At 53.1% G+C, this 22183-nt stretch overlaps 7 protein-coding genes across 7 annotated transcripts; 3 read left to right on the top strand and 4 right to left on the bottom strand.

Annotated features, from left to right (window-relative positions):
* Positions 1-100: 100 nt before the first annotated feature.
* MRS44_003070 (uncharacterized protein) lies at positions 101-5141 on the bottom strand (the record flags this gene model as incomplete). The annotated part of the gene is made up of 7 exons (XM_046275279.2): positions 101-853; positions 904-1577; positions 1629-2463; positions 2572-2815; positions 2867-4091; positions 4137-4981; positions 5047-5141. 7 exons carry the CDS (start codon positions 5139-5141, stop codon positions 101-103), a joined length of 4671 nt encoding a protein of 1556 aa, XP_046137184.2.
* Positions 5142-5508: 367 nt separating this feature from the next.
* MRS44_003069 (60S ribosomal protein uL1) lies at positions 5509-6289 on the top strand (the record flags this gene model as incomplete). The annotated part of the gene is made up of 3 exons (XM_046268315.2): positions 5509-5527; positions 5598-5775; positions 5833-6289. 3 exons carry the CDS (start codon positions 5509-5511, stop codon positions 6287-6289), a joined length of 654 nt encoding a protein of 217 aa, XP_046137183.1.
* Positions 6290-6944: 655 nt separating this feature from the next.
* Positions 6945-8784, bottom strand: MRS44_003068 (uncharacterized protein; the record flags this gene model as incomplete). Its single annotated transcript, XM_046268316.2, has 4 exons — positions 6945-7875; positions 7932-8059; positions 8125-8510; positions 8676-8784. 4 exons carry the CDS (start codon positions 8782-8784, stop codon positions 6945-6947), a joined length of 1554 nt encoding a protein of 517 aa, XP_046137182.1.
* Positions 8785-12600: 3816 nt separating this feature from the next.
* MRS44_003067 (uncharacterized protein) lies at positions 12601-13283 on the top strand (the record flags this gene model as incomplete). The annotated part of the gene is made up of 4 exons (XM_046278266.1): positions 12601-12667; positions 12725-12822; positions 12878-13048; positions 13107-13283. The coding sequence occupies 4 exons, from the start codon at positions 12601-12603 to the stop codon at positions 13281-13283; spliced, it is 513 nt and encodes a 170-aa protein (XP_046137181.1).
* Positions 13284-14177: 894 nt separating this feature from the next.
* On the bottom strand, positions 14178-14651 carry MRS44_003066 (uncharacterized protein; the record flags this gene model as incomplete). Its single annotated transcript, XM_065623075.1, has 3 exons — positions 14178-14226; positions 14363-14463; positions 14514-14651. 3 exons carry the CDS (start codon positions 14649-14651, stop codon positions 14178-14180), a joined length of 288 nt encoding a protein of 95 aa, XP_065479147.1.
* A 1216-nt stretch (positions 14652-15867) lies between these two features.
* On the top strand, positions 15868-16650 carry MRS44_003065 (uncharacterized protein; the record flags this gene model as incomplete). The annotated part of the gene is made up of 5 exons (XM_046275278.2): positions 15868-15942; positions 16004-16042; positions 16098-16181; positions 16250-16573; positions 16630-16650. The coding sequence occupies 5 exons, from the start codon at positions 15868-15870 to the stop codon at positions 16648-16650; spliced, it is 543 nt and encodes a 180-aa protein (XP_046137179.1).
* A 3971-nt stretch (positions 16651-20621) lies between these two features.
* On the bottom strand, positions 20622-21686 carry MRS44_003064 (uncharacterized protein; the record flags this gene model as incomplete). The annotated part of the gene is made up of 1 exon (XM_046268313.2): positions 20622-21686. One exon carries the CDS (start codon positions 21684-21686, stop codon positions 20622-20624), a length of 1065 nt encoding a protein of 354 aa, XP_046137178.1.
* Positions 21687-22183: the final 497 nt, after the last annotated feature.

The raw sequence follows: 22183 nt of genomic DNA, 5'->3' as shown, positions 1-22183 counted from the left end.
ACTGCGAGGCGTTGTGGATAGGCGGGATCATTGTGAAGCAAGATAACATGAATTCACGACTTTTTATTTTCTTTCTTGTTCTTTTACTGCTTCTATCGCTTCAAATATTTATAGTCTTTTCCAGAGGCTGTAGTAAAAGACCCGACATGTGCCCATGTCCTTCTCGTAGAGCACTGCCAAACTTGTCGACGCCCTCAAGCAGTCTACCGTCAGGGTGACGCCTCTCCTTCACCAGGGCGGCCGAGGCGTAGACGATGCGGGAAAGGATTGCAAAGACTTCTGGCTTGGAACCGTACCCGAGAGGACCGTCCTCCTCACCTACGAGACGACGCATCTCGTCGATGCCGGCTCCTGACCACTCGGTCAACGCCTCAAGAGCGGGATCCTTGGCCTCCCAGCTCAAGCTCTCGTAGACGGAGACCCAACGTTGTGTCTCCCTGACTTCGTCAACGAAAAGGTTCTGCTCCTCGATAACGAAGAGCGAGTCATCAAATTTCATGGCGTTCTGCAGCTGGTCGCTCACAGACGCCGTGTGACTCTCCGGGGTTGGGAATCGGGCGTCTCCCATGATTCGACGGACAACAACTTGCCGGAAAGTTGAGTCATGGCCGAAACGCTGCGATAGCCACGAGAGGAGGCGATTGGCAGCTTCGATGGGGACGAGGGCCTGGCCGAGGATACTCTTCACGGCAGCGGAGCCAACTTCCCGGACATCGTCATCGTCGTCGTTGAGTGAGTCGTACAGGGCAAGAAGTGCTGGGAGATGTTCCTCGCGTGCCCAGTCTTGCTCATCCTCAATACCGACGAAGAATGAGCAGAGAGATTCTGCCGCGGCCAGACGAGTATCAAAGTCCTTGTTTAAAGTGTCAGCAGTTGAATCGACAGAGAGTGAGTCTTACAAACCTTGTCATCTAGGCCAGCATCGGCCATCATGTGTCCCCAGTTCTGGAGACCAGAAGCAGATATAGCTTGTGACTTTCTCAGAATGGCCGAGATGCAGCCGCTTACTCTTATCACGGCGTTTGCGAGGGCTGGGTTCAATAAGCTCAATGGCAAACTGCTCCAGATCTGGGAGAGTAGAGTCGGCGAGACGGCCACAACGTTCTTGGTCTTGAGTAGCTGATCCAAGATGTCTGTCAGATTCTGCAGGGCAATGACTCTAGGTTCTGCAGGACCGATCTTGAGACACACGTCTCGGTACAGGTTGCAGAACTCGTTCACTCTGCTCTCCGACAGCTTCGAGGCACGCCATAGCCTGGGGATCGTCTCAAGGCCAGCGACTATCGTGTTGACGCCCAAACTCTTGCTCAGTAGGAGGGTGTTGAGGTTCTCAACCGGATCGTTGGACTCAGAGATGGAGTGCACCTCGTGGATAACGCGCTGAGCCCTAAGAAGGGCGCTCTCTCGGGCATTATCCTCTGGAAACTCGAATCCAAGGGGGGCGACGCCCTTTGGTCTGGGGAGGACCCGCACTAGGTTTACAACCTCGAGATAGGCTGCGGCGATTTCTGGGGAGTCGAGGGACTGGATCTCACGCCAGTACTCTATGAGGAAGCCTGAAAGCTTTGGGGTATCGTCTGTAAAGTGTGTAAGCAGCTGGTCTCGTCCGTCAAACAGAAAAACCTTACGCTGGAGCTGTTCAGGCATGACCTCACTAAGCCTGTCAATAATGTACTTCAAGGACAAGAGGACACCGTGAACATGGTTCTGAACGTTGCCGATCGGTGAGCGAACAGACTCTGCCGCCAGACTGATGATAGTGTCCAGCCAGAGATCGTGCAAGAGACACGAGCAAAGGGTTCGGGCTGCAATCTCACGCACATGCCAGACTGGGCTGGCTAGATACTTGGCGATGTGCACCTGAAGCTCTTCACGGAGAAGCTCAGGGGGTCCAGCTCTTCTAATGATGTCCAGTGCTGGGAAGACAGACTCGGCTGCCGCTGAGCTTGTAGCCGTAGCCGCCATCATCTGATGGCCCGACTTGAGGAGGTTCAGAAGAACCTTTGGCAGTGAGGGGTAGCGATGATATGAGATACGGTTGGCTTTGCCGTCCCAGCCAGCCTCCATCGTAGCCTTGCTCTGGTGGGATCCAAACAGACAGTCAATGAGGCTGCGGAGGAGGATGAGTCCACAGTTGCGGATTGCCCAGAGCTCCGACTTGAGTCCATTCGCCGCCAGCTCGAGACACTGCGTCAGGAACTTCTCAGACTTGTTCCCCATGGCCGTGAGATACGAGCTCTTGAAGATCTCCTTCAGGCAGTTATAGGCGTGCACCTGGGGCAGGTTAGAGCCATCCGTCTCGGCGGCGCGGGCCTCTTGGCTGGCAATCTCCATCAGCTTGGCCATGACCTGCTCGAACGAGGGACTGGCCGCGTTGGCAGAGAGTACACCCGTCATCATGGATGGGATTCCGGCGGATCGTCGAGTTGTTGATACCTGGGCGTAGATGGCATCCAAAGTGCCCTAAATAGGGGTTAGCCCCTGAACAGAATCGGATTCACCAAAAGAAGCGTCCGGTGCCCCTTTGCAGGAACTGCAATAAGACAAGCTGGAAGGGAGGTATCGACTTACATTGTACCATGTCTCTAGCAGATCTGGGCCTTCGGCGCCGGCCTCTCCCTGGTCAAGATGCTTGACCAGTTGGCAGCAGGTTGAGAAGGTCAAGGCGACGGTAGCGAAAGCACCACGGTGTCTAAGGTTAGCCAGTTGGGTAAATGTCAGATTTCCTATCCTTTCGTAGACCTCCCTCGATGGAAAGATCTTGCCCTCACGGGATCGTTGTTTGATAGGGAGGATCAGGGTCCGCAAAAGGTTGCTGCCTCCCTGTTAGCCTGAATGACCGAGACGTGAATGCTCAACAACATACCTTGATTCATGAACTGATCGGAAACTGTAGCTCAGGACGTCCTTCGTGTCAAGTCCATCTACCTCTTCGAGTTCTTGAGGAAGATGGCCCTCTGGAGAGTCATCGCAAAGAATATCCCTGACAGCGGCCCAGACCCGCTCGCAGCAAGTCACGAGAGAATCCTGCAGACCTTGCACAGCCTGCAGTTCCGTCTCGGAGAATTGGAGTTCAGAGACTACCTGCCATGTGTAGCAGAGAGAAGCAAAGTCACCGTGGAGAGGAGCGTCCAGAACTGCCCGGCCAAGGTCCTTTTCTGCTACCGTCAACTTCTCTTGAACGCCGCCAACCAGCTTCGAAAGAAGATCAAGGCGCTGTTGCTCGTCCTGGGAGAACCGGTAGAGCAGCTGGCAAACCCTGGCAACGCCATCTGAGTGATCTGCTCTCGCCGTCTGGCGTGCGAGCTCATCAGACCTTCTGAGAAGTTCCGCAAGCTCCTCTGCAGGATTCACCTTGCTCTCCGTTGCCATAAGGTGGAAATTTCTGTACCGCTCATCGGAGAATATTCTCTTGAGCACTGTGGCCGAGTGATCTCGAATGTCGTCAAAGGGGTCCATGACCAGATCAGACAGGGCACGGAGCCAACGGCCGTTGAACAGATCAAAGAAAAGTTCCTGATCATCAACAGTTTCCCATGTCTTTGTCGCCTCGCCCTCCATTCGGAGGATAAATGACACCGCCTTTAGTGAAGCGGCATGTCGTTGATAAGAGGCCGTTGGCGTCAACTCGCTGCACAAGAAGCCGATGTACCAGTACAGGAACTTTTGATGATAGTCCAAGCAATCAACCAGCTGGGCTTCCGGTAGTGAGATTAGGTTGGTTCGGTAGAGAATGGGCTTTGACACCTTTGTCTGTCCGGGCTGCCCCTTTTGGTCTCGAGCGGCTGCTCTTGGTATGCTCTTCTTGAGCACAAAGATGGCGCCTCGTACTCTCTTGAACATGTCTCGTACCTTACCAGCCACCTCGTTTCGGAACTTTGCGTCTGAGTCTGCGAAATAAGTTGCCAAGTGCTTGCGTAGCAAGTCGAAGGCGGTGGACGAATATGGCCTTGTTGTCGACGGAGAACTGACGAGTAGGGACAGGGCAAGAGATCGAACTTCATGTGAAGGATGAGCCAACACACTCTCTAGCACCTTTTCATGGAGCACGATTGATGACTCGCTATCGCTCGTCTTGTCATCTCCCAGTGCTGCTACTGTTAGCAAGTATCGAGATAAGGGGTATGCCAACTTACCAGGCTCCTCCACCAAGCCGACCTTCTTTCCGATCTCCAAAGCCGCCAATTGGAGAAGTGCCGGGAGATTCAGATCTATCTCAGCACCGGCAGAAACTGCCTCATGCTCATTCATTCTCTTCAAAAAGTCCAAGGCCTCGGCCTTGTCAGCCTTGAACAGGGGTAGGAAGATGTAATTCTTGATAGACTCTAGGATCGAAGGCTCCTCGTTCACAGCCTCCAGAAGCCACTTGTGCCACGTCTCGACGGTCAACTCGACTGGTGTCTCGCCGTCTCGCCGTCTCAAGCCGCGGTAAATGCAGACGATGAACCTCCCAGCCGTTGGACACACAAAGTGAAGTGTCATCCAGTGGAACAACTCGAAGATGAACGGTTTCCATACTTCGAGTGTCTTAACGGAGGTATCTTTTTGCTGGAGGGTGACATAGCTGGATCGAATCTCTTCCAGGGTGACAATGTTCTTGGTCACGAGGTGATCCAGGGCTTTGATAGCAGACTTGGCGAGAGGCTTTGTCGACTTGCCCGTGACAATCGACACAAGATTGTCAAGAATAGCTGACTTTGTTGCCTGACCTGCTTCCTCGTCTGGGTTTCTCCTGATGAGCTGGGGAATCAGGTCGAGAACGAGCTTCATCGAACGGTGGTTGTCCGACTCATTCCACTCGACATAGAAATCAAACAGCCTGATGGTGACATCCCTGGAAAAGGCCCAGAGCCGGAGATCCTGGGACCGCGACTTTGACGACTGCTCCACGAAGCCGCAGAGTTTTACGCACGAGTTGCCCGAAGCACCCCTGGGCTGTGAGGCGCCCTCGAGAAGCCTCGCAAAGATTGACCGGGCCCAACTACAGAAAATGTCTTCTTAGGATACATACATAAAAAAAAGAGTCATCTTGGAAGAATTGCGCACCTTGCCTGGCTCTCACTTGGCTGCTCCTCGACCCATTTTGAGATATGGTTGGAGTTGGCGATTAAGTCGTCAACTTGCTGCGCCGTATCCTTCATCCTGGCGATGAATTCTGCGGCGGAAAGATGGCGCGAGTCTCGTGACCTCTGCTTCTCGTTTCAAGACAGAGATGACTCACTCAAAATACCAGCTCAATGTCCCAAATTCACCTGAAGCCGTCGCCGCAAAAGTTGACTCTCTCGCCGATAGGCTTTTGCGACTCATGCGGCCAGGAACGAAGGACCCACATCACGTGCCAGGTCCCGTGAGGAAATTTTGCCCTTCAAGACCCCACCAAAGTCCCACAAGCGCATTTTCGATTTCTCAAAATCTCACCCGCCCCAAAAGATTTCTTAGATCCCCTCAACCACGACTCGCCCTGACCACCATTAGATTGTAAAAGCCATCTATTGGGAGACTGTCAAAATGTCGAAGATCACAGTCGGTACGGCACCTCGGGCGCCATCGCGCGCCATCCTTTGCTACTTGTCGACGATGTGCTAACCACCACGCAGCTAATGTCCGGACGCAAGTCTCCGAGCTCTTGGAGTACTCCAACGAGACCAAGAAGCGCAACTTCCTCGAGACCGTCGAGCTCCAGATCGGCCTGAAGAACTATGACCCCCAGCGTGACAAGCGTTTCTCTGGCACCATCAAGCTGCCTTCCATCCCCCGCCCCAACATGGCTGTCTGGTACGAGACTTGATATACCTGAGCAGAGAGACGCAAGCGCTAACGAGTTTCCTCTAGCATTCTTGGTGACCAGCACGATATCGACCGTGCCAAGCACGGTGGTGTCGATGCCATGTCCGCTGATGACTTGAAGAAGCTGAACAAGAACAAGAAGCTCATCAAGAAGCTCGCCCGCAAGTATGACGCCTTCGTCGCTTCCGAGGCCCTCATCAAGATGATCCCTCGTCTCCTCGGCCCCGGTCTGTCCAAGGCCGGCAAGTTCCCCACCCCCGTCTCCCACTCCGACGACCTCACTGGCAAGATCAACGAGGTCAAGTCCACCATCAAGTTCCAGCTCAAGAAGGTTCTGTGCATGGGTGTCGCCGTCGGCAACGTCGAGATGACCCAGGAGCAGCTCGTTGGCAACATCATGCTCGCCATCAACTACCTCGTCTCTCTCCTGAAGAAGGGCTGGCAGAACGTCGGTAGCCTTACCATCAAGGCTACCATGTCTCCTCCCAAGCGCCTGTACTAAGTGTGCTTCATTTGGTCTCTGCCTGAGATGGCCTAACAATCTTGTCCGCTGAGACGTGGACAATACAGCTTAGACTAGGATGGCGGAAAAATTGAAGACATTTGGACAATCCATGCTCTCTCAATGTGATGTAACGTGATGATGCTTCCTCTCAAAGAGTGCTGTCTATGTGGTGTGACTATCTTGTTGTAATGCTAGGGGCGAAAGTACCCATGAGTCTTGGCCTTGTTGTTAATGTTATTCAAGACCCTAGTCTTCAATGCATCAACACCTTGTGAATTATGCATCGCGAGCCCCGCAAGTGTTTCGAAGACCGTCGAAGACATTTGGAAATTGCCTAGTTTCCATGACCCCCACAAGGCTCGCCGGATGACGCCAGTGACTCGATTCTCTTGGTGGCGGATGAGTCTTCGGGTCATTAATTGCGGGGAGAGCAAGGGGTCCTGGGCATGAGGCTGGCTGGTGGGGGAAATGAAGCCTCGATGATAATTTCAGCTGGTAAATCAGCCTGACCATCATGATGAGAAAAAGCAAGGAGAAGATGAATGGGTTCATGGGCCGCCCCAAGAAGCAAAGTAGTTTTACATGGTCATTAACGGTATCTAACTCGAGTCATAAAGCTAGAAAAAAAGATATACGCCACCCCTTTCTTTCATCAGTGAGGGCAGCTTTTCGTCACCCTCCATGCGACGAGACCCCGCCGCCCAATCACTCTGGCCAGAGTGCCCCAAACGCCGTCGTCCTCAAAGTCCAAATCATCCAGGTTCAAGTGCTGCCGGTAACGCCAAACCTCCCTAAATCGTAGCCCCTCCAGCCCCTTGTTGGGGAGGTAGGAGTCTAACCACGTCGCTGAGGCCGGGGCCATCAGGTACGTGCCGTTCTTCTCCTTCAGATACTCCTGGTTCCGTCTGTCGGCCGGGGTGTCACAGGTCGCGAGCTGGTATAGTTGCTCGAGAAGCAAGTCACCCTTGAGGCCCATGACGTCTCGCGTCGTCAAGACCTCGTTCTTCCCGTTAAGAAGCCAGACTGGTGGGGTATAAGTCTTCCACCAGATCGCCTGGGTTGCGTCTGGTTGCTGGCTCAAAAACACCTGCCCCGGTACCACCCCTCCTTGGTGATAGATGCCCATCATCACCCCGAGGAACAGGTTAAAAATGATCCATGCCGATGTCCATAACCGAAACAGCGTCTGGTTCCGGGGCATGTGGATCGATGATAGGAACAGCGGCACCGTCGGCAATAAGAACCTCGCCTCTTGATGCTGGAAAGCCGAAAGAACAACTAGTCCAGAAATAGCCGAGTAGAGCCGAAGGGAAAAGGCAGGCTTGAAGAGCAAAAGTGCCGCAGCTGGACCCAGCAGCAAAGGCAGGTTCGCGACCAGATGCTGGTACCACGGGTGAAGGCCATGCTGAGCCAGATTCTCGGTGGCCGAGTTGTACTTGAAGTTGTTGAGGGGTGTGATTACGGGCTTGTGGATCAAGTCGGTCCATGTGATAGGACTAGGCAGATAGAATGCAGTATCCAACCCGATGGCAATCACTGTTGTCACGGCCGCAGCCAAAATCAAGCACACAAGAGATCCAGGCCTGTGAAGGTTGTTAGCTCAGGCTCTTCCGCGCCAAGCGCAGGTGGGCTGTCTGACCTCTTCCAGAAAACGGGAATCAGGCGAAACCCGGGAATAAAAAGGAAGGCTGGAAAGGTAATTCGGTTGAAGACGCCAAACACACCTACTATTCCGAGAACAGTGGCGGATAGGACGCATGACCGTTGCTGCACGTTGATATCTTGTCAGCTGATTTGTCCATTTGGCGGCGACGTGCGAAAAAAAGACGAACCCGTGGATCAGCGAGTCGCTGGATCAAGACCAGACTCCACGCGACTACCAATGTTTCAATAGAGTTGGAAAACGTGTGCGTCTGGTAGGTCCACGTCACGTAGGACGAGGCAACCAGGAGAACAGCGACCCGGCGATGCCTCGGCGACTGAATCAATTCGTGTAGCGCCCAGTCCTCGAGCACGAAGCTGATCAAGAACATGAGGACGCGCAGGGTCCAGAAAACGGCAATCGGGGGTATCTCGCCGTCCTGTCCATTACCGATCCATAGCCACCGCAGGAGAAGCATCGGGAGACCGTACACAGGCCATAGTGGAAAGACGCTTCGGATCGGGTTCTCGCTCGTAAATTCCCAGGTATGGCGCACAGGGTAACTAAAGATCTGTCCTGTTGATGGCAGCGCAGTGGTCAGCGTGTGGCCCTCTTACTTGCAGAGACGGGACGCAGTTGGCGAGCACATTCAGCTGGATATTAAAGCTGACAAGAGCAGCAAATCTGGCTTGTGCAACGCGACGGCGAGGAAGCGCAGGAAGGCAGAAGCGAGAAACATACCGGCTATGACCTCGGGGCCTTGGAAGTTCTCGTCGGGGTGTAGATAGCTGGGTGACAATGCAAACCACAGCCGGATGAGAACCAGAATGAGATATGTCCGCCGCCACATAATTCTTAGCAGTGAGGAGCGGGCAGAGCAAGCATGTGCTTAGTCGCGAGGCGCAAAGGCATCGAGCATCTGCGAAAGCGAGGACGAATACGACGGCCGAGAGTCGCAAAGTACACAGCAGCTGATTTGAGCCTGCGCAGCAGTCGTCGCAATGGTGGGCAGTGACGATCTAATCGAGGAGAGAAATTGCCCACGGTCGAAAAGTACTCGAATGCAAAACCAAAATTATCGTATCGTATCGAAGAATGCCCAAGATATAGGATAGGTACAGTTCGTGCGGGCTCGGTTAGGTGTATGTGCGTGGCGGGCAGCGTCTCGGTGTCGGTGTCGGTATCGGTCGTGGAGGTGGGCGAAGGTGAGGGGAAGTGAAAGAAGCCCAATCAATGATTAACTAGGTACTATAGGGATGAATATGGTTCAAGGCAAGCTCGAGGAAACAGACAAGAACAGGGACAAGGAGACGAACAAAATAGAGAAACAAAAGGAAGCGGCGGGAGGGTGATGTTTGTAGGTATAGGTGGTAGGTATAGGTCTAACCCCGTCATAAGCGGTTCTCTGTTGGGGTGGTTTCCATTTGGGGGCTCGTTCACACACCACTACCGGGTGCCGTCCATGTGCAAGCAAATGTCAGTAGGTACGTACCAGGCTGCTCGACGTCCAGTCCCAGGCCCAAGGATAAGAGTGGGAGGGTGACGCACCAGGGGGCTAGGGGGAGCCAGGGCGGGCGCCAGCTCTAAACACGGCCAGTTGGAGAGGGCACCGTCGCCCGGGATGGGCGGAACTAACGGAAGGGATGGCCGCTGGAAGTGGCCCACAGCGTCCGCTAGAAGCTTTCTTAGGGGCTGCGGGACAGGGGGAGGCGACTTCCGGGGGGACTCTGGACGAGTACAATGGCAGCCTCTCAAGCCTCCTGAATCTCCAAGAATTACGACGTAGGGAGGTAGTCAAGCTGGGCGGGAAGCCGTCGGCTTGGGGAGGCTGAAACGGTTGAGCCCGGCTTGTCGAGAAGCAGAGACAGAATCTCTAGAACAAAAACAAACTCCACGGCAACCCGCAAGCCAACCCAGCCAAGCAGAGGCTCTGTGGCATGGAGCTCGGATGGAGCCCTGCCAGAAGAAGCCAATCCATGACGCTAAGCCCTTTGGAACCGAGATCTCAGAGTCTCCCTCGTCCTCTGATACGCCAGATGGCAGAGGACAAGGATGGGATCCAGCTGGGCAATTCCCAGGGCGGTGGTAATCTTGTGTGCAATTACAAGCCATTTCACAACGCCCATTGACAAGACCATGCCCATGGCCTGTTTTCCCATTCATCACCGCCCTGCAAACACGTGTTGGGCCCGTCCAGTCTCCTTTTCTGCCACCCCGCGCATCGCCCAGCTCCCGTCCTGCCCCGGGGTGCCAGCATGTCACACGATTCTGCTGCATGGCACGCATCCACCGCTTCGACGGCCCCCCAGCGCAAAGGCGGTCGGCCATGTCAATTTGCCCTATCCGTAGCGCTGGAACGCTCGTGTGTGGCAAGGCACCCGGTGCTTTTTGGACGGGAGTTTAAGCATGGTGAGATCGAGGGGCACATTGATTGGCATGGTGGTGGGCTCGGTCGCTGCCGCTCCTTGCTCTGGGGACTGCTGCCATGCCATGCATGCCGCGACGTTTTGAATTGCCCTTTGGGACGCCATCACCGCCTTTGTTGCACGATATGGCCCTGGGCATCATGATCTCGGCCGAGCAGAAGAGGCTGAGCCTTGTTTGATGGACGGGGGCGCGCGGGGCCATTATCTGACCATGGTTGCGTCTCTCGGAGCGAAGACGAGGCAGGCCAGCCATCTAGGCACTGATCAACTGGATCTCGCAAGGGCATTCCCGCTCCCTCTAGATGGGGGTGGACCAACTCATGGTCTGTCCATCGCGAGGGCTGCAGGGTTAACCGCTCGAGAGCACAGCACAGCACAGCACAGCATGTAAAGCACTGACTGTCTTCCCCAACAAAAACAGCCTGAATTGATCAAACGCCACGGTGACAGAATCGACAAGGGATGAAGACCGAGTACGATGGACGACCAGCATCATCTCTGCCATGGTAATGACGATGTCTTGCAGTCACCAGCGCATGGACCTTGCAGGGCTCCCTTTGATCTCACCAAATTCCCACGATGAGTCTCTCCACCGGCATTTCCTCACTTGTTTTGCCTTGGTTGTCGAAAGGGCCGATACTCATATCTCGTTATTGTTGCGTGCTTCGACAAGTGACATTGATGATACCCGATGGCTTGACGTGAGGTCGGGCTCTCTTTCAAGCAAAGTCTGTGCCATGTCGTAGCCACGGTAGTCGCAACTTTAAAGGTATGCGGGCACGCGAGAAGAAGGTGTCCTCGGTCAGTTACCGAAGGTGAGTGTTTTGCTAGACCAGAACATGATCGACTTGATAGTTGCAGACGACGTCGAACTTGGCTGAGCTGGTTGTTTAGGTCGGTCGGCACTGAGAATATGTGACGCCACGAGGCTAGTCAGTCCGTTCGCTATGCATAGGTTCCTAAGCCGTCCACTACAACCTTGGGCTTACTTACCTGGCGTGCCTAGGGAACCGACTATCGTTTTCTCCGCCTTTTGGTCTGAATCAAACGGCACCAACTTGAGGAGCTAGGTTGCCAGTGACAGCTTGATCATGAGAGAGTCACATGGTTTCCCCAGGATGATGACTAACCTGGCAGGCAGGAAGAGATTGAGAAGACACCAAGGTTGACAACACCTACCTTCCCAAGAAAGCAAGTAATAGAACTGAAAAAAAAAATCCAATTGGCTAAATATCCTCACCTATTTTTCTTCTTCTCTTATTATGATTTTAACATGCATCTCTTCAAGTTTTCGCAATGACCCCCCTGCTAGGCTTTGTCTTGTCGACGTGGCTGGCCGTGCCTGTGAGCTCACCTGGTTCTGTGGCTACCTACATCCGTCTCACCTTAACAAACCGCTGTGGCTCAGAAGGAGCACGACATAGGCGAATATTCGGGACTTGATGGCATTGGATCCTTGGCCTCAAGCTCCTTGGCGGCTTACCTCCCTCTGCATTGACGATCAGCCAGCCCGAAATCCATGGAATGAAAACAAAGAGCATTCTGGGCAGGGATGCACCAGCCTTTGTGCCTGGCACAGTGTCTTTGTCGATATATCGACTGCTTCACCAAAGACTCTGAGCGTTGGACAAACACGGACAGAACAAACATCTTCCCGATGCATTTTCTTTATTTAACCTTGTCCGCTGCAAGGTTCCTGAACAGGATGGGGGGTTATTTAGCTCCGTGTTCCAAAATACCTTCTCTCACGCAGGCTGCCGCCTGACTCCTTTGACCTTGCGCCGAAGGCAGCAGTGGCCAACCAACTCCACTGCACGGGCAACGACCAGCATATAATGCTCTCGTCTTTCCGCGACAGAGCCTACACTTTTCTTTCTCCTCATCACACAGCTTATTTGAGAACCATCATTGATAAAGCTCAACCAATTCACCCTCAAACGCGATTTCGCAGAAAATCACATCTCGATAACCTTACTTTGTACTTTCGCGCGTCTTAACTTATTAGTCAGGGTCCTCCTCTGATTCACAGCCCTGTGCCCCAAGGTACGTCGTTGGTTGACAGACACGCAGCCCCACGCTCAGCCGACCCCGCAGGCTCTGGCCTGCTGCTCTACTTCCTCCAACTTCCATCATCATCACACCGCACGCCGTGACCATCTTTCGCCTCCCTCACAGTCGCCAAGTCCGTCGCGCTCACATCTACAGATTTTACAGGAATAATCATCTCATCAACCACCACAATGTCTGACTCTGCCCCCTCCCAGAAGGTCTGGCTGGTCTCCAACGACAACGCCAAAATCGAAGTCGGTAAGCTTGCGCCACTCTGTGCATTCTCGTTCGTCATCATGCTAACAACACCCATAGATCGCACCGTCGTTGAGCGCTCAATGCTGCTGAAGAACATGCTTGAGGATCTTGGTGATGTCGTTATCAGTGTGGAGAACCCCATCCCCATTCCCAACGTGAGCCCATCTCCCTTTCTGTCTGTTTGCTTTCGATTGCTGACATGTCCTCCAGGTCAACGAAGCCGTCCTCCGCAAGGTGATTGAGTGGTGCGACCACCACCGTGGCGACCCTCCTCAAGCTGCCGATGACGAGTCCGACGCCCGCAAGAAGACCACTGATATTGAGGAGTGGGACCAGAAGTTCATGCAGGTCGACCAAGAGATGCTCTTTGAGATCATCCTTGTATGTTTCGCCTCCCATCATTAACTATCGAAGCACTTTCTAACACTTGATATCACAGGCCTCTAACTACCTCGACATCAAGCCCCTTCTTGATGTTGGCTGCAAGACTGTCGCCAACATGATCAAGGGCAAGTCTCCCGAGGAGATCCGAAAGACATTCAACATCACCAACGACTTCACCCCCGAAGAGGAGGAGCAGATCCGCCGCGAGAACGAGTGGGCCGAGGACCGTTGAAATTGACCGGATGAGTTCCAGAGAGGTTCAGGCATTTGGCGTTTGGGTTTATTGCGCGTTGATTTGGCCACGGTTGGCACGCAAGGAGAATGAAGAAACCTATGCCGGAGCAGCATAGCTGCGCTAGGCAGGCTCTTCTCAACACTCACACAACGCAGTATTTCGGTTAACTAGTTTGCTCTTTGACTCGCCGCAGAGCGCTGGAGGCGTTCTCCGGGGTAACGACTACCTGTAGCATTTAAAAATAGATGCGAACTGCCAACTTCTAAGTGTGTGCATGGTGACTGTCCTTCCAAAGAAGGAAATGTTTTGAGCGGCAACCCCGTGATCCTTTGTTTCGGGCAGAAAACGACCAACTAAAGTGTATACACTCGATCCTTTGTTTCGATTATAGTCCATGTTCTGAGACGAAACGTGGCAGACAGCCTAGTGGCACAATGCAAGTTTTCATTCAAGCACAGTTCAAATATTCCATTCCTGGGCACAGTTGAATCTTGAAGTGTCGAGCCTTGGGCCTCATAGTTGACATGACAGCTGCTTAGCAGCTCGACGTAGAACTTGACATGACGCTTCATACGAAGCTTGATATGGTGCTTGTTCACGACGGGGTGATGATGCTTCCGTGTGGTTCAGGCCCGTTCTTTTGGGGCATCAAAAGTCTTTGCATTTCCTTTTCCCTATGACCGTCCGTGTGACATGCAGTAACCGCAAGAATCGACAAACCAGGCAACCGGCCCATCCACCGTGCGCTGATCACGCAACCCCCATTTCACGCCGTGACGAAGTTCTCTCTCTCCCCTTTCCCGTTTCACATCATCGTGATACCATGCCCAAGAAGAAGTCGGGTGTCGATGCACAGGCTCGGAAGTGGGCGACAAATTGCACAAGAGCAATTTAGATGCCGATGCGGGTCTTGCGCCAGTGCCTTCGCTTGGCGTTGTAGCTGTCGAGAAATGTTAGTGAGAAGATCTTGATCCAGGGTGTGAGGTTTGGCGAGTTTGTGTGTAGGCGTGGGGAGTGGAAGGAAGGGGTGTCCGTGGTCGTAGATCGTGAATCGTCGGGGGAGTTGTTAAACGCACCGGATGGTGTTGCCAGTTCGGAGGCGAATCCACTGAGGCACAGGGCGGTTCTGCTTCTGGGCCTTGGCAAGCTTCTGCTTGGTACGGAAAGACTTGTGGCTCTGTAGCAAAGGGCAAGATGCGTTAGCGATCGAGTTATTCAAGAGATCACAGCGCAACCCCCGAGCGTCATCGCATCTTGATCTGTCGACGGGAGGAAATCCGTTGTCGCGTATTTCTCATGGTCGACAGATTGAGAGGCGCGCTTCAGGGGAGCGAGGGAAGGGGAGGGGGGCTGCCATACCGGCATCTTGACGGCGTTGATGATCGAGTCGGTCGTTGGGTGGTGAATCGATTTGCGAGGAGTTGAGACGTCAAGGAATTTTTGGCCCGCACGGGTAGAGGGCGTGAAAGCCCTAGCGAGGGAAGAATGATCTTGTGGGTGTGGCTGGTGGGCTGTGGCGTAGCGAGCTTTTGCCTCAGGCAGCGAAGGGTTTGGTTCGCTGAGTCAGCCAAATGCCGGCTCGGCAGGGCCTGAGTGGCATTGACAAAATAAGCTGTCATGGGGGCAGGGATCTGGTGCAACGGCTTAACTGTAAGCGAGAGGCCTCTCTCATGGACCGTGATGATGGAACCCTGATTCAATTTACAGCCCTGCTATGTTTGTTCCTTCTCGGACAAGACCGCACCGAGGACCATAGAGTTTGAGCCCCTAATCAAAGGGCATTCGGTCTCGGTCTCGGTCTTGTATATGGATGATTCTGCAATGGGCGTTTCGCTGAATAACGCCACCAATAAGCAGACACAACGTTGAGCTGTCTCAGCTGCAGTGCGAGTCTTGGAGAGCGTCTTCAGGAAACAGAGGGCATCTATTGGATCATGAGGGTGGTATCTTCATGGTGGCTTCAGAGAATGACACCTCCAACACCAGTCACTCAGAGTCTACTAACACTATTTTAACATTGGCTCCGCATGAACCTACCAAGTTAGAGAAACTCACCGTAGATTTGAGCTTCTACTAATTACACCAAAGAAAAGGATGCAACGATAAAAATAACCCCAGTCTTGCAGCGAGCAGGCATGCACAGCCTTCTCTCTGCTTTACAGGGGTGAACGAGGCTGGCCCGGTTTATTTTGTCGGGCGCTTGGACCAGTCTAACCCGCCAAAAAGAGCAACTTGTCCATCAAGCGGGCCGCCCCAAGTCCTTTTTGAATGCATTGGAGGTCAGGTCCAGAAAAGGGGATCTCCCGAGCAATTACTAAGTAAAGACGCCCCTCGAACTTGTTGCCACGAGGCACGCGACGAAGAAAGACGGTCACTTGAGCGCATCATTTCCCTGCCGATCCCCCCGACGACTCTGTTTTCTTCCCAACCTTCTTCTTGGTGCTGAGCAGAGCAAACCACGAGACCGAGCTACTCTAGGCGGACGAGCGATAGCAGCTTCAAGTGGTGACCATCTAGACATCCATCACCACCACAGGCGGACCGGAGCGAACAAGACAAGACATCCTCTCACATCAACAACATGGGTAACTCAGTATCATGGCTGTCGGGCCTGCTGTGGGCAAAGAAGGAGATTAGGATATTGATTCTGGGTCTGGTACGATGACGTTGGTTCTACCGCCATCCCCGACGTGGACGCTAACGAGGTGGCATCGCAGGATAACGCGGGCAAGACAACTCTGCTCTACCGGTTGAAGGTTTGACGCTCGTTCTCCCTCCGAGTTTGAGTGCATGCTGACCATGATTTGTCAGGTTGGCGAGGTCGTCACCACGATACCCACCATCGGCTTCAACGTCGAATCCGTCACCTACAAGAATCTTAATTTCAACGTCTGGGTATGAGCCGTACCTCTGGAGCTACCGCCTCGAACAACTTCGAAATACTAACACGGACACCCTTGCAGGATCTCGGTGGTCAAACAAGCATCCGACCATACTGGCGGTGCTACTACGCCAACACGGCGGCCGTCATCTTCGTGGTGGACTCTACCGATATCGAGCGATTACAGACGGCGTCGGAAGAGCTCTCGGCCATGCTAAACGAGGAGGAGCTCAAGGACGCGGCACTACTGGTGTTTGCCAACAAGCAGGACCAGCCCGGAGCCAAGGGCGCGGGCGAGATCTCGGAGGCGCTGCGCCTGGGCGAGCTGCGCGACCGCAACTGGAGCATCATGGCGTGCTCGGCGGTCGACGGCAGCGGTGTGAACGAGGGCATGGATTGGCTTGTGGTGAGTTTGTCCCTGAGGCTTTCCAAGGGACATTATACTGACGCGCATCCTTACAGCAAACCGTCAGCCAAGACTAAGCCCGGCCCTGCGATGACGATTTTTCCTTGCGCCTCGGTTTGGCATTTGTACAACAGACGACATGAAATGATTGCAACAACAACAACCACCACCACCTCACGGTTCAGTGGCATCTGGGTAGACAGCGTATACGGAGGAGGAGAACGAAGCAGATGATGACTCGGCGTCACAGGAAAGGAGCCTGATTCCTGAGAGGGCGAGGAAGGGAAAGAGGATATATGATAGTACAACTTTTCTAATGCTACAATCCGGGTCCGGTTGCGTCCCGGCTATGATTCTTGCTGCAACTTTTGAGCCGACGAAGTGTAATGGCAAGGATGGAGAATTTGAGCTGCCGAGTTTGAATAGTCTGTGCAAGTGATATCCCGGTTTAAATGCCGAGACCCTTGTAACGGCACTTCCGGGAACCTGGTACTGTATGATCTGATGTTGGATATACAACATTCAGACCTCGAGGCTTCCTGGATATCGACAACCCGTCAAGGCAAAGAGCGTGATCTCACGGGAGAGTCGAGTTTGCTTCAAGTATCACGAGCTAAAGGGTTAAACGATCAGTGACTGTATTGACTACTTCCATTCCTAGCGACTAACAGCAACAGACAGCTCGCAGCGCTTCATTCCCTACGCCTACTTGTAGCAAGTGGCAGCACATAGGGCGATGAATGCTTAGCACACGACGGTATACCGTTGGCTAATGGAGGGGTGTTAGACCAGACTAACAGTTAAGAATGAGAAGACAGTGTAAGTCTAGGTGACTGCATATAAAATATCCGGGCTCCCTTCTGGCAGTTTACCCCCATCGGTCATTCTTCTCCTTGCTCTATTTTTCCCATCCTCTCCGTTCTATGCGAATCTATCAACATGTTTGTCAATCCCAAGTCTGCTTCTACCTTCCACTCCAAGTAGAGACTCATAGACGCATACTCAAGTTGTTGAACCTCCCAGGTCGCCAACGGGTCTGTTCCATGTGCCCTCTTCGACCCCGAAACCTCCATCTCATCAACTAACCCCGATTTTATCTTTAGCAGGGCATCAGTATTAATCAAGTGCCTGAGATACTAATCGGTTCCCTCTATTAATCCCCACTCGAAAATGAACTACCATCGTCCCTGCAGGATCTCTTATAAATCAGATGATCACTCACGTCAACGGGTTTGATGTCAACTGGGCATGGGGGAATAGGTCTGGATGCTAAGAGTATTGCTTCTGACAATGATATGGTGTGTTTCTCACAGAAACATGGTAGAAACTCACTAGATTTCCCTCCCTATATGAACTCATCCTCTCAATCACATCACTTAAATTATTCCCTTCATCCAAGGGTTACAATCACCAAATTTCCTCTCCAAGACCGGCCCAGGCGCAAACAGCCTTTCACATCAAAAGAATTGTCTCTACGTATTTAGCATAGAAGAAGGAAATAATAAGCATCTACCTAAAGCCACAGCAGATAGTTGAGGTAAAGCCAGCCGCAACCATGTTGCACGCATAATCGAGCCCAGGACACTCCCTACACAGTTATATGGAATTTCAGAACTATTCACTCCCTCCATGTATCATTATTGACCTTTATAGATAATATCAAGCCTAATACCCCGCGAGAAGCTTCTCGTGGATGTTGGCCTCTACAACGTTCCGAAACAAAGCACCAACAGGAAAATTCCATCGACAACATTCCGTGCCATCTTTCTGCCAACCGTGGTGATATATAAGAAAGGGGTGTTACCACGTTCTCCGCGGTTAGCACTGGCCTTGAGGCAGTTGCTGGGAGCAGGCGACAAAACTTGCCAACAGAGCACCATAAGACGGCGATTTCATACCGTCCTGGCGAGTAAAACCTGTTATTTCATGTTGAAATACATCTAGTGAGGTCAAATTAGGGTGCCCTTTATTGTTTTTATCCTGGCTAGGGCTTCTTTCCTGCCAGGGGTCGGTCCCGTGAAGCTGCCCATATATACACTCACTTCTTGACGCGGGTCAAAGAGTCATGAACTCAGAAGTACCCAGCAAATTGAGTGAAATGACATGCAACAATCAGGAGGGTCTGCAATACACTATTAATGTCTTGCGTAGGTAGTCTGACCTAAGGTGAGTGACGACCAAGGCCAAGTGACAGTCTAGCTATATACCTAGTTTAGGGATTGCAGTATCTTCAACATGTCACATCACAATCAAGTACGAGAAAAAGGTTTCATTGAATCTGTTTTTTTTATTGTTCAGATTAACTAATACTGCAACGACAAGACAACGAGCAGGGACGCTTGTAGCAAAGCAGGCTTGTCCTTGTGTTTGGGAACCGCCGCCAGGGCGTATCCTGTTTCCCTCGCACGCCACTAGATACCAGCATCTCGGCCGCAGGACTCAACGTCCGGAGTGGGCATTTGGCACTGCCCTGCAGACACCAGCTCCACTCTCTTGCGGCCTATCCCATCTCGCCTGGGCAGGCTGAGCAGACCAAGCTGCTCTGACCTGTCCGACGTGAAGGGTCTGTAGGGAGACGATCCTACAGTCGCCCTAGTCCATCCTCGCCCGGGTCCCCGTGACAGTCCCGATCACCCGGCATGTGGCCGAGCCGCAGATTCATCCTCGAAGCGGCGTCCTCCACACACCAGAAGGCCCGGCTAGCAGGCTCAGCGGCGTTGTGGTTTTCACCTCGACTCGGCGATCTGCGGTCATCCACATTCGGGGGTCGGAACTCCTAGAGGACGAGGGTTATTGCTTCGGAGGATGAGTGACCAGGGCGTGTCGGCTAGACAGAGGCTGCGCGACTGTATCTGCACGGCAGAAGTACAGCGCCCAGCTCATTGGAAGGGACCCATGAGTTACTCCATCTTTCCAATTTCATGCGTTCCGGTCGACGCTTGGTCGCCGGCGCACGGCGGTGATCCCGTTGACAACCAGTGTCATGCCTCGACGGTGATATTCCAGATATTCCGTGTTGGCTACGCGATGATGTGTAGTCGAGACGGCCTTGCGATCAGACATCCTGAAATCCAGTCCAGGTGCCATCTGTTAGGCTAGTCATCGTGCCGAATGAAGCGTATGTGCTCAGCGTTCGATAGGCTTTCGAAGAGAAGTCATGTTTCGACATCAAGCCGAAAGTTCGTGATTCCGTTCGTAAGTCGTACCAGGTCTGAAGAAGTAGTCGTCATTCGTCATCGATTCGTAGAAAAGGTCGTCATTAAAAAATTATCGTCGTCGTAATTCGGGAACAAGCCAAGGAAAGAAGCGAAGCGAGAGTGTTTGTTGTGTGAGTGTTTGTGCTTCGGTTGAATCCGAGCGATCCAGTCGTGCTCTTTGTATGGGGGTAGGGGTATCTTCCGAGAAAGCCTCTCTATGCCGAAGGAATGAAACAAAAAGAGAAAGAAAGTTCCGGGAATATCGAGAATCCAAAAGTTTCTGTCTCGGACTTGGCCGAGCGTCGTGCATTGCTGCGTGTTCGTCTTTTTCTTGTTGTGAACCAAAAGATAGATGACGGAAGGAAAAAGGCCAAAAGAAAACAAGCCGCCTGTATCGAATCCCTGCCCGGTTGTAAATGCATTCCAAATACCCGCCCCGGATCCAGCCATTTGTGGTGTGGTAGATGAAAGAAAACCCAGAGTTGGAAACTGAGAGGTTGGTTGTGTTGTTTGTTGTGAACGACCGTTCGAGTGTGTTTCCCGGAGAGGAATAGAGACCAGATTCCCCGAAACCAAAAAAGACCGCTTGCTATGAGGACAAAGGAAATAATAAAAAAGAAGAACCAAAGAAAGCAGATTAAGCAACGCGAAGAGGGGATATTTGTTGACTTGTTCGAAACACCGTTCCTGATGCAGTAAAACGCCGGTATGCCCATGATGGATGATAGTTCTATGCCGCTGCGAAATTGAGAGCTTCAACTTTTCTCCGGGAAACGAGGAAGGGGATGCGGGTGCGTGCTGTATTAGCTCGAGGTCGTCACCACTGGATAGCTGTCCTGGGGCCCTGGTTGTCACATGATGGTAGCGTACTCCTGGTATCGATCCCAGCTGAAGCCGCCCATGCCACCCATGCCGCTCATGTTGCCCATACCGCCCATTCCTCCCATGCTGACGCTGACACCGCATTGTGCAGGAGCAAGCATGCTGGGGAGGGGGAGGGCGGGGATGGGTGCTGTCACTTGGGGTGAGCTCCAGAAGAAGCCGGCGGTGGACTGAGGCTGGGTGAAGGCGGGAGTAGGCGACAGGTCGCTCATGGTCATGGGCGCCCAGATGGGGCTGGTGTTGGAGTCGACCGACGATGTTACACTGGGGCTTGAAGGAAGGACTCTCCACGACTCAACAGCGGGGAGGCTACCGGGCATGCCGGCTTGCGACCACATGTTGTTAGCGGGAGAGCTGGGCAGCAGTGTGGGTTGTCGGACGACATCAACGACGCGGGGAGGAGGAGGCAGCAGAGGCTTCATGAGGGCAAAGATGTTGTTCTTAACTTCCTCACTCTTGCCACAGAGAAGTTCGCCGGCACCCTCTTCCTCAAGGCCCTCAAGAGCCGAGACGTGGGTGCGGAAGACAAACTTGTTGATGGCCTGGACAAAGTCCTCGTGAAGCTTCTTGCACTGCTGCTCCTTGTCTGACCAGTCGTAGGTGTTGGCCTTGGCGTCGACGCAGTAGACCTCCTTGTGGTACTCAACGAGGGTCTCGATGGTGTCCTTGGTGAGCTTGTAAGCGACCTCGTTGCGCAAAACCATGTCGACGTGCACGATGTAAGCCTCCAGGTGGACGAGCTCGTAGTTCATGATGGCCTCGACGAGGGGGTTGCCGGCATCACGCTTAAAGTCGGCCTCGGGAGTCTTGGGGAGCATGATCGAGGTGAGGGTCCAGATGGCATTGGGTGATGACAGAGTCTCAGTGAGGCATCGCTGGTGCTGAGGGACACTGTTGAGAGGACGCTTTACTCGGTTGATGCGCTTGAGAGTTTGTGTGAGCCAAGGCTCAACCTTGGAACCCAGGACGACATTGACGGACGAGGCTCGAGGAGCGAAGGCGGCAGCCGAGGCCGGAAGTAGTTGCACGGGCATGTTGTAAGTCGGAGTTGTGAAGCTGAAGGCGCGCGGGCGCAGGGATATATGGCGGGGTAACTTGGCTTGGGTGAGCGCAGTCGCAGGCGTAGAGACGTTGGCTCGGGCGTTGTGGCAGGCGGGAAGACGGTGGGGGATTGGAGGTCGAACAAGAATATATATCAAAAAAGGAAAAAGATATCGGATGACGGAGCAGAGCAGGGATTCGGGGATATAATAGACTGTCTGTCTAAATCTTTTGGCAAAGAGATTTGAAATCGCCTGCAAAGCTGCCGCAACCGAGAAAGAAGAGAACGTAGGACGAGTTGCTCGTGAGAGGGAAGAAAAGGAAGAGAGAAGGGGCAACGGAGGGTGGTGTGGGGAGATGATATACTTGCACAAGAGCCGTGGTGTGCGTGTGTCTGTGTGTGGGTGTGGATGCCAGTGGGTGTCAGCCGGTTTAGCGGGCGAGGAGAGAGCTAAAAGTGCGCCCTGTATTTTGTAGGTCCATGATGGCC

The sequence above is a fragment of the Fusarium solani genome (assembly GCF_023522795.1).
Source record: "Fusarium solani strain SB1 chromosome Unknown bctg00000001, whole genome shotgun sequence".
NCBI classification, from domain to species: domain Eukaryota; kingdom Fungi; phylum Ascomycota; class Sordariomycetes; order Hypocreales; family Nectriaceae; genus Fusarium; species Fusarium solani.
The sequence above is the reverse complement of the archived record's forward strand: the minus strand, read 5'-3'. Positions and strand labels throughout refer to the sequence as shown.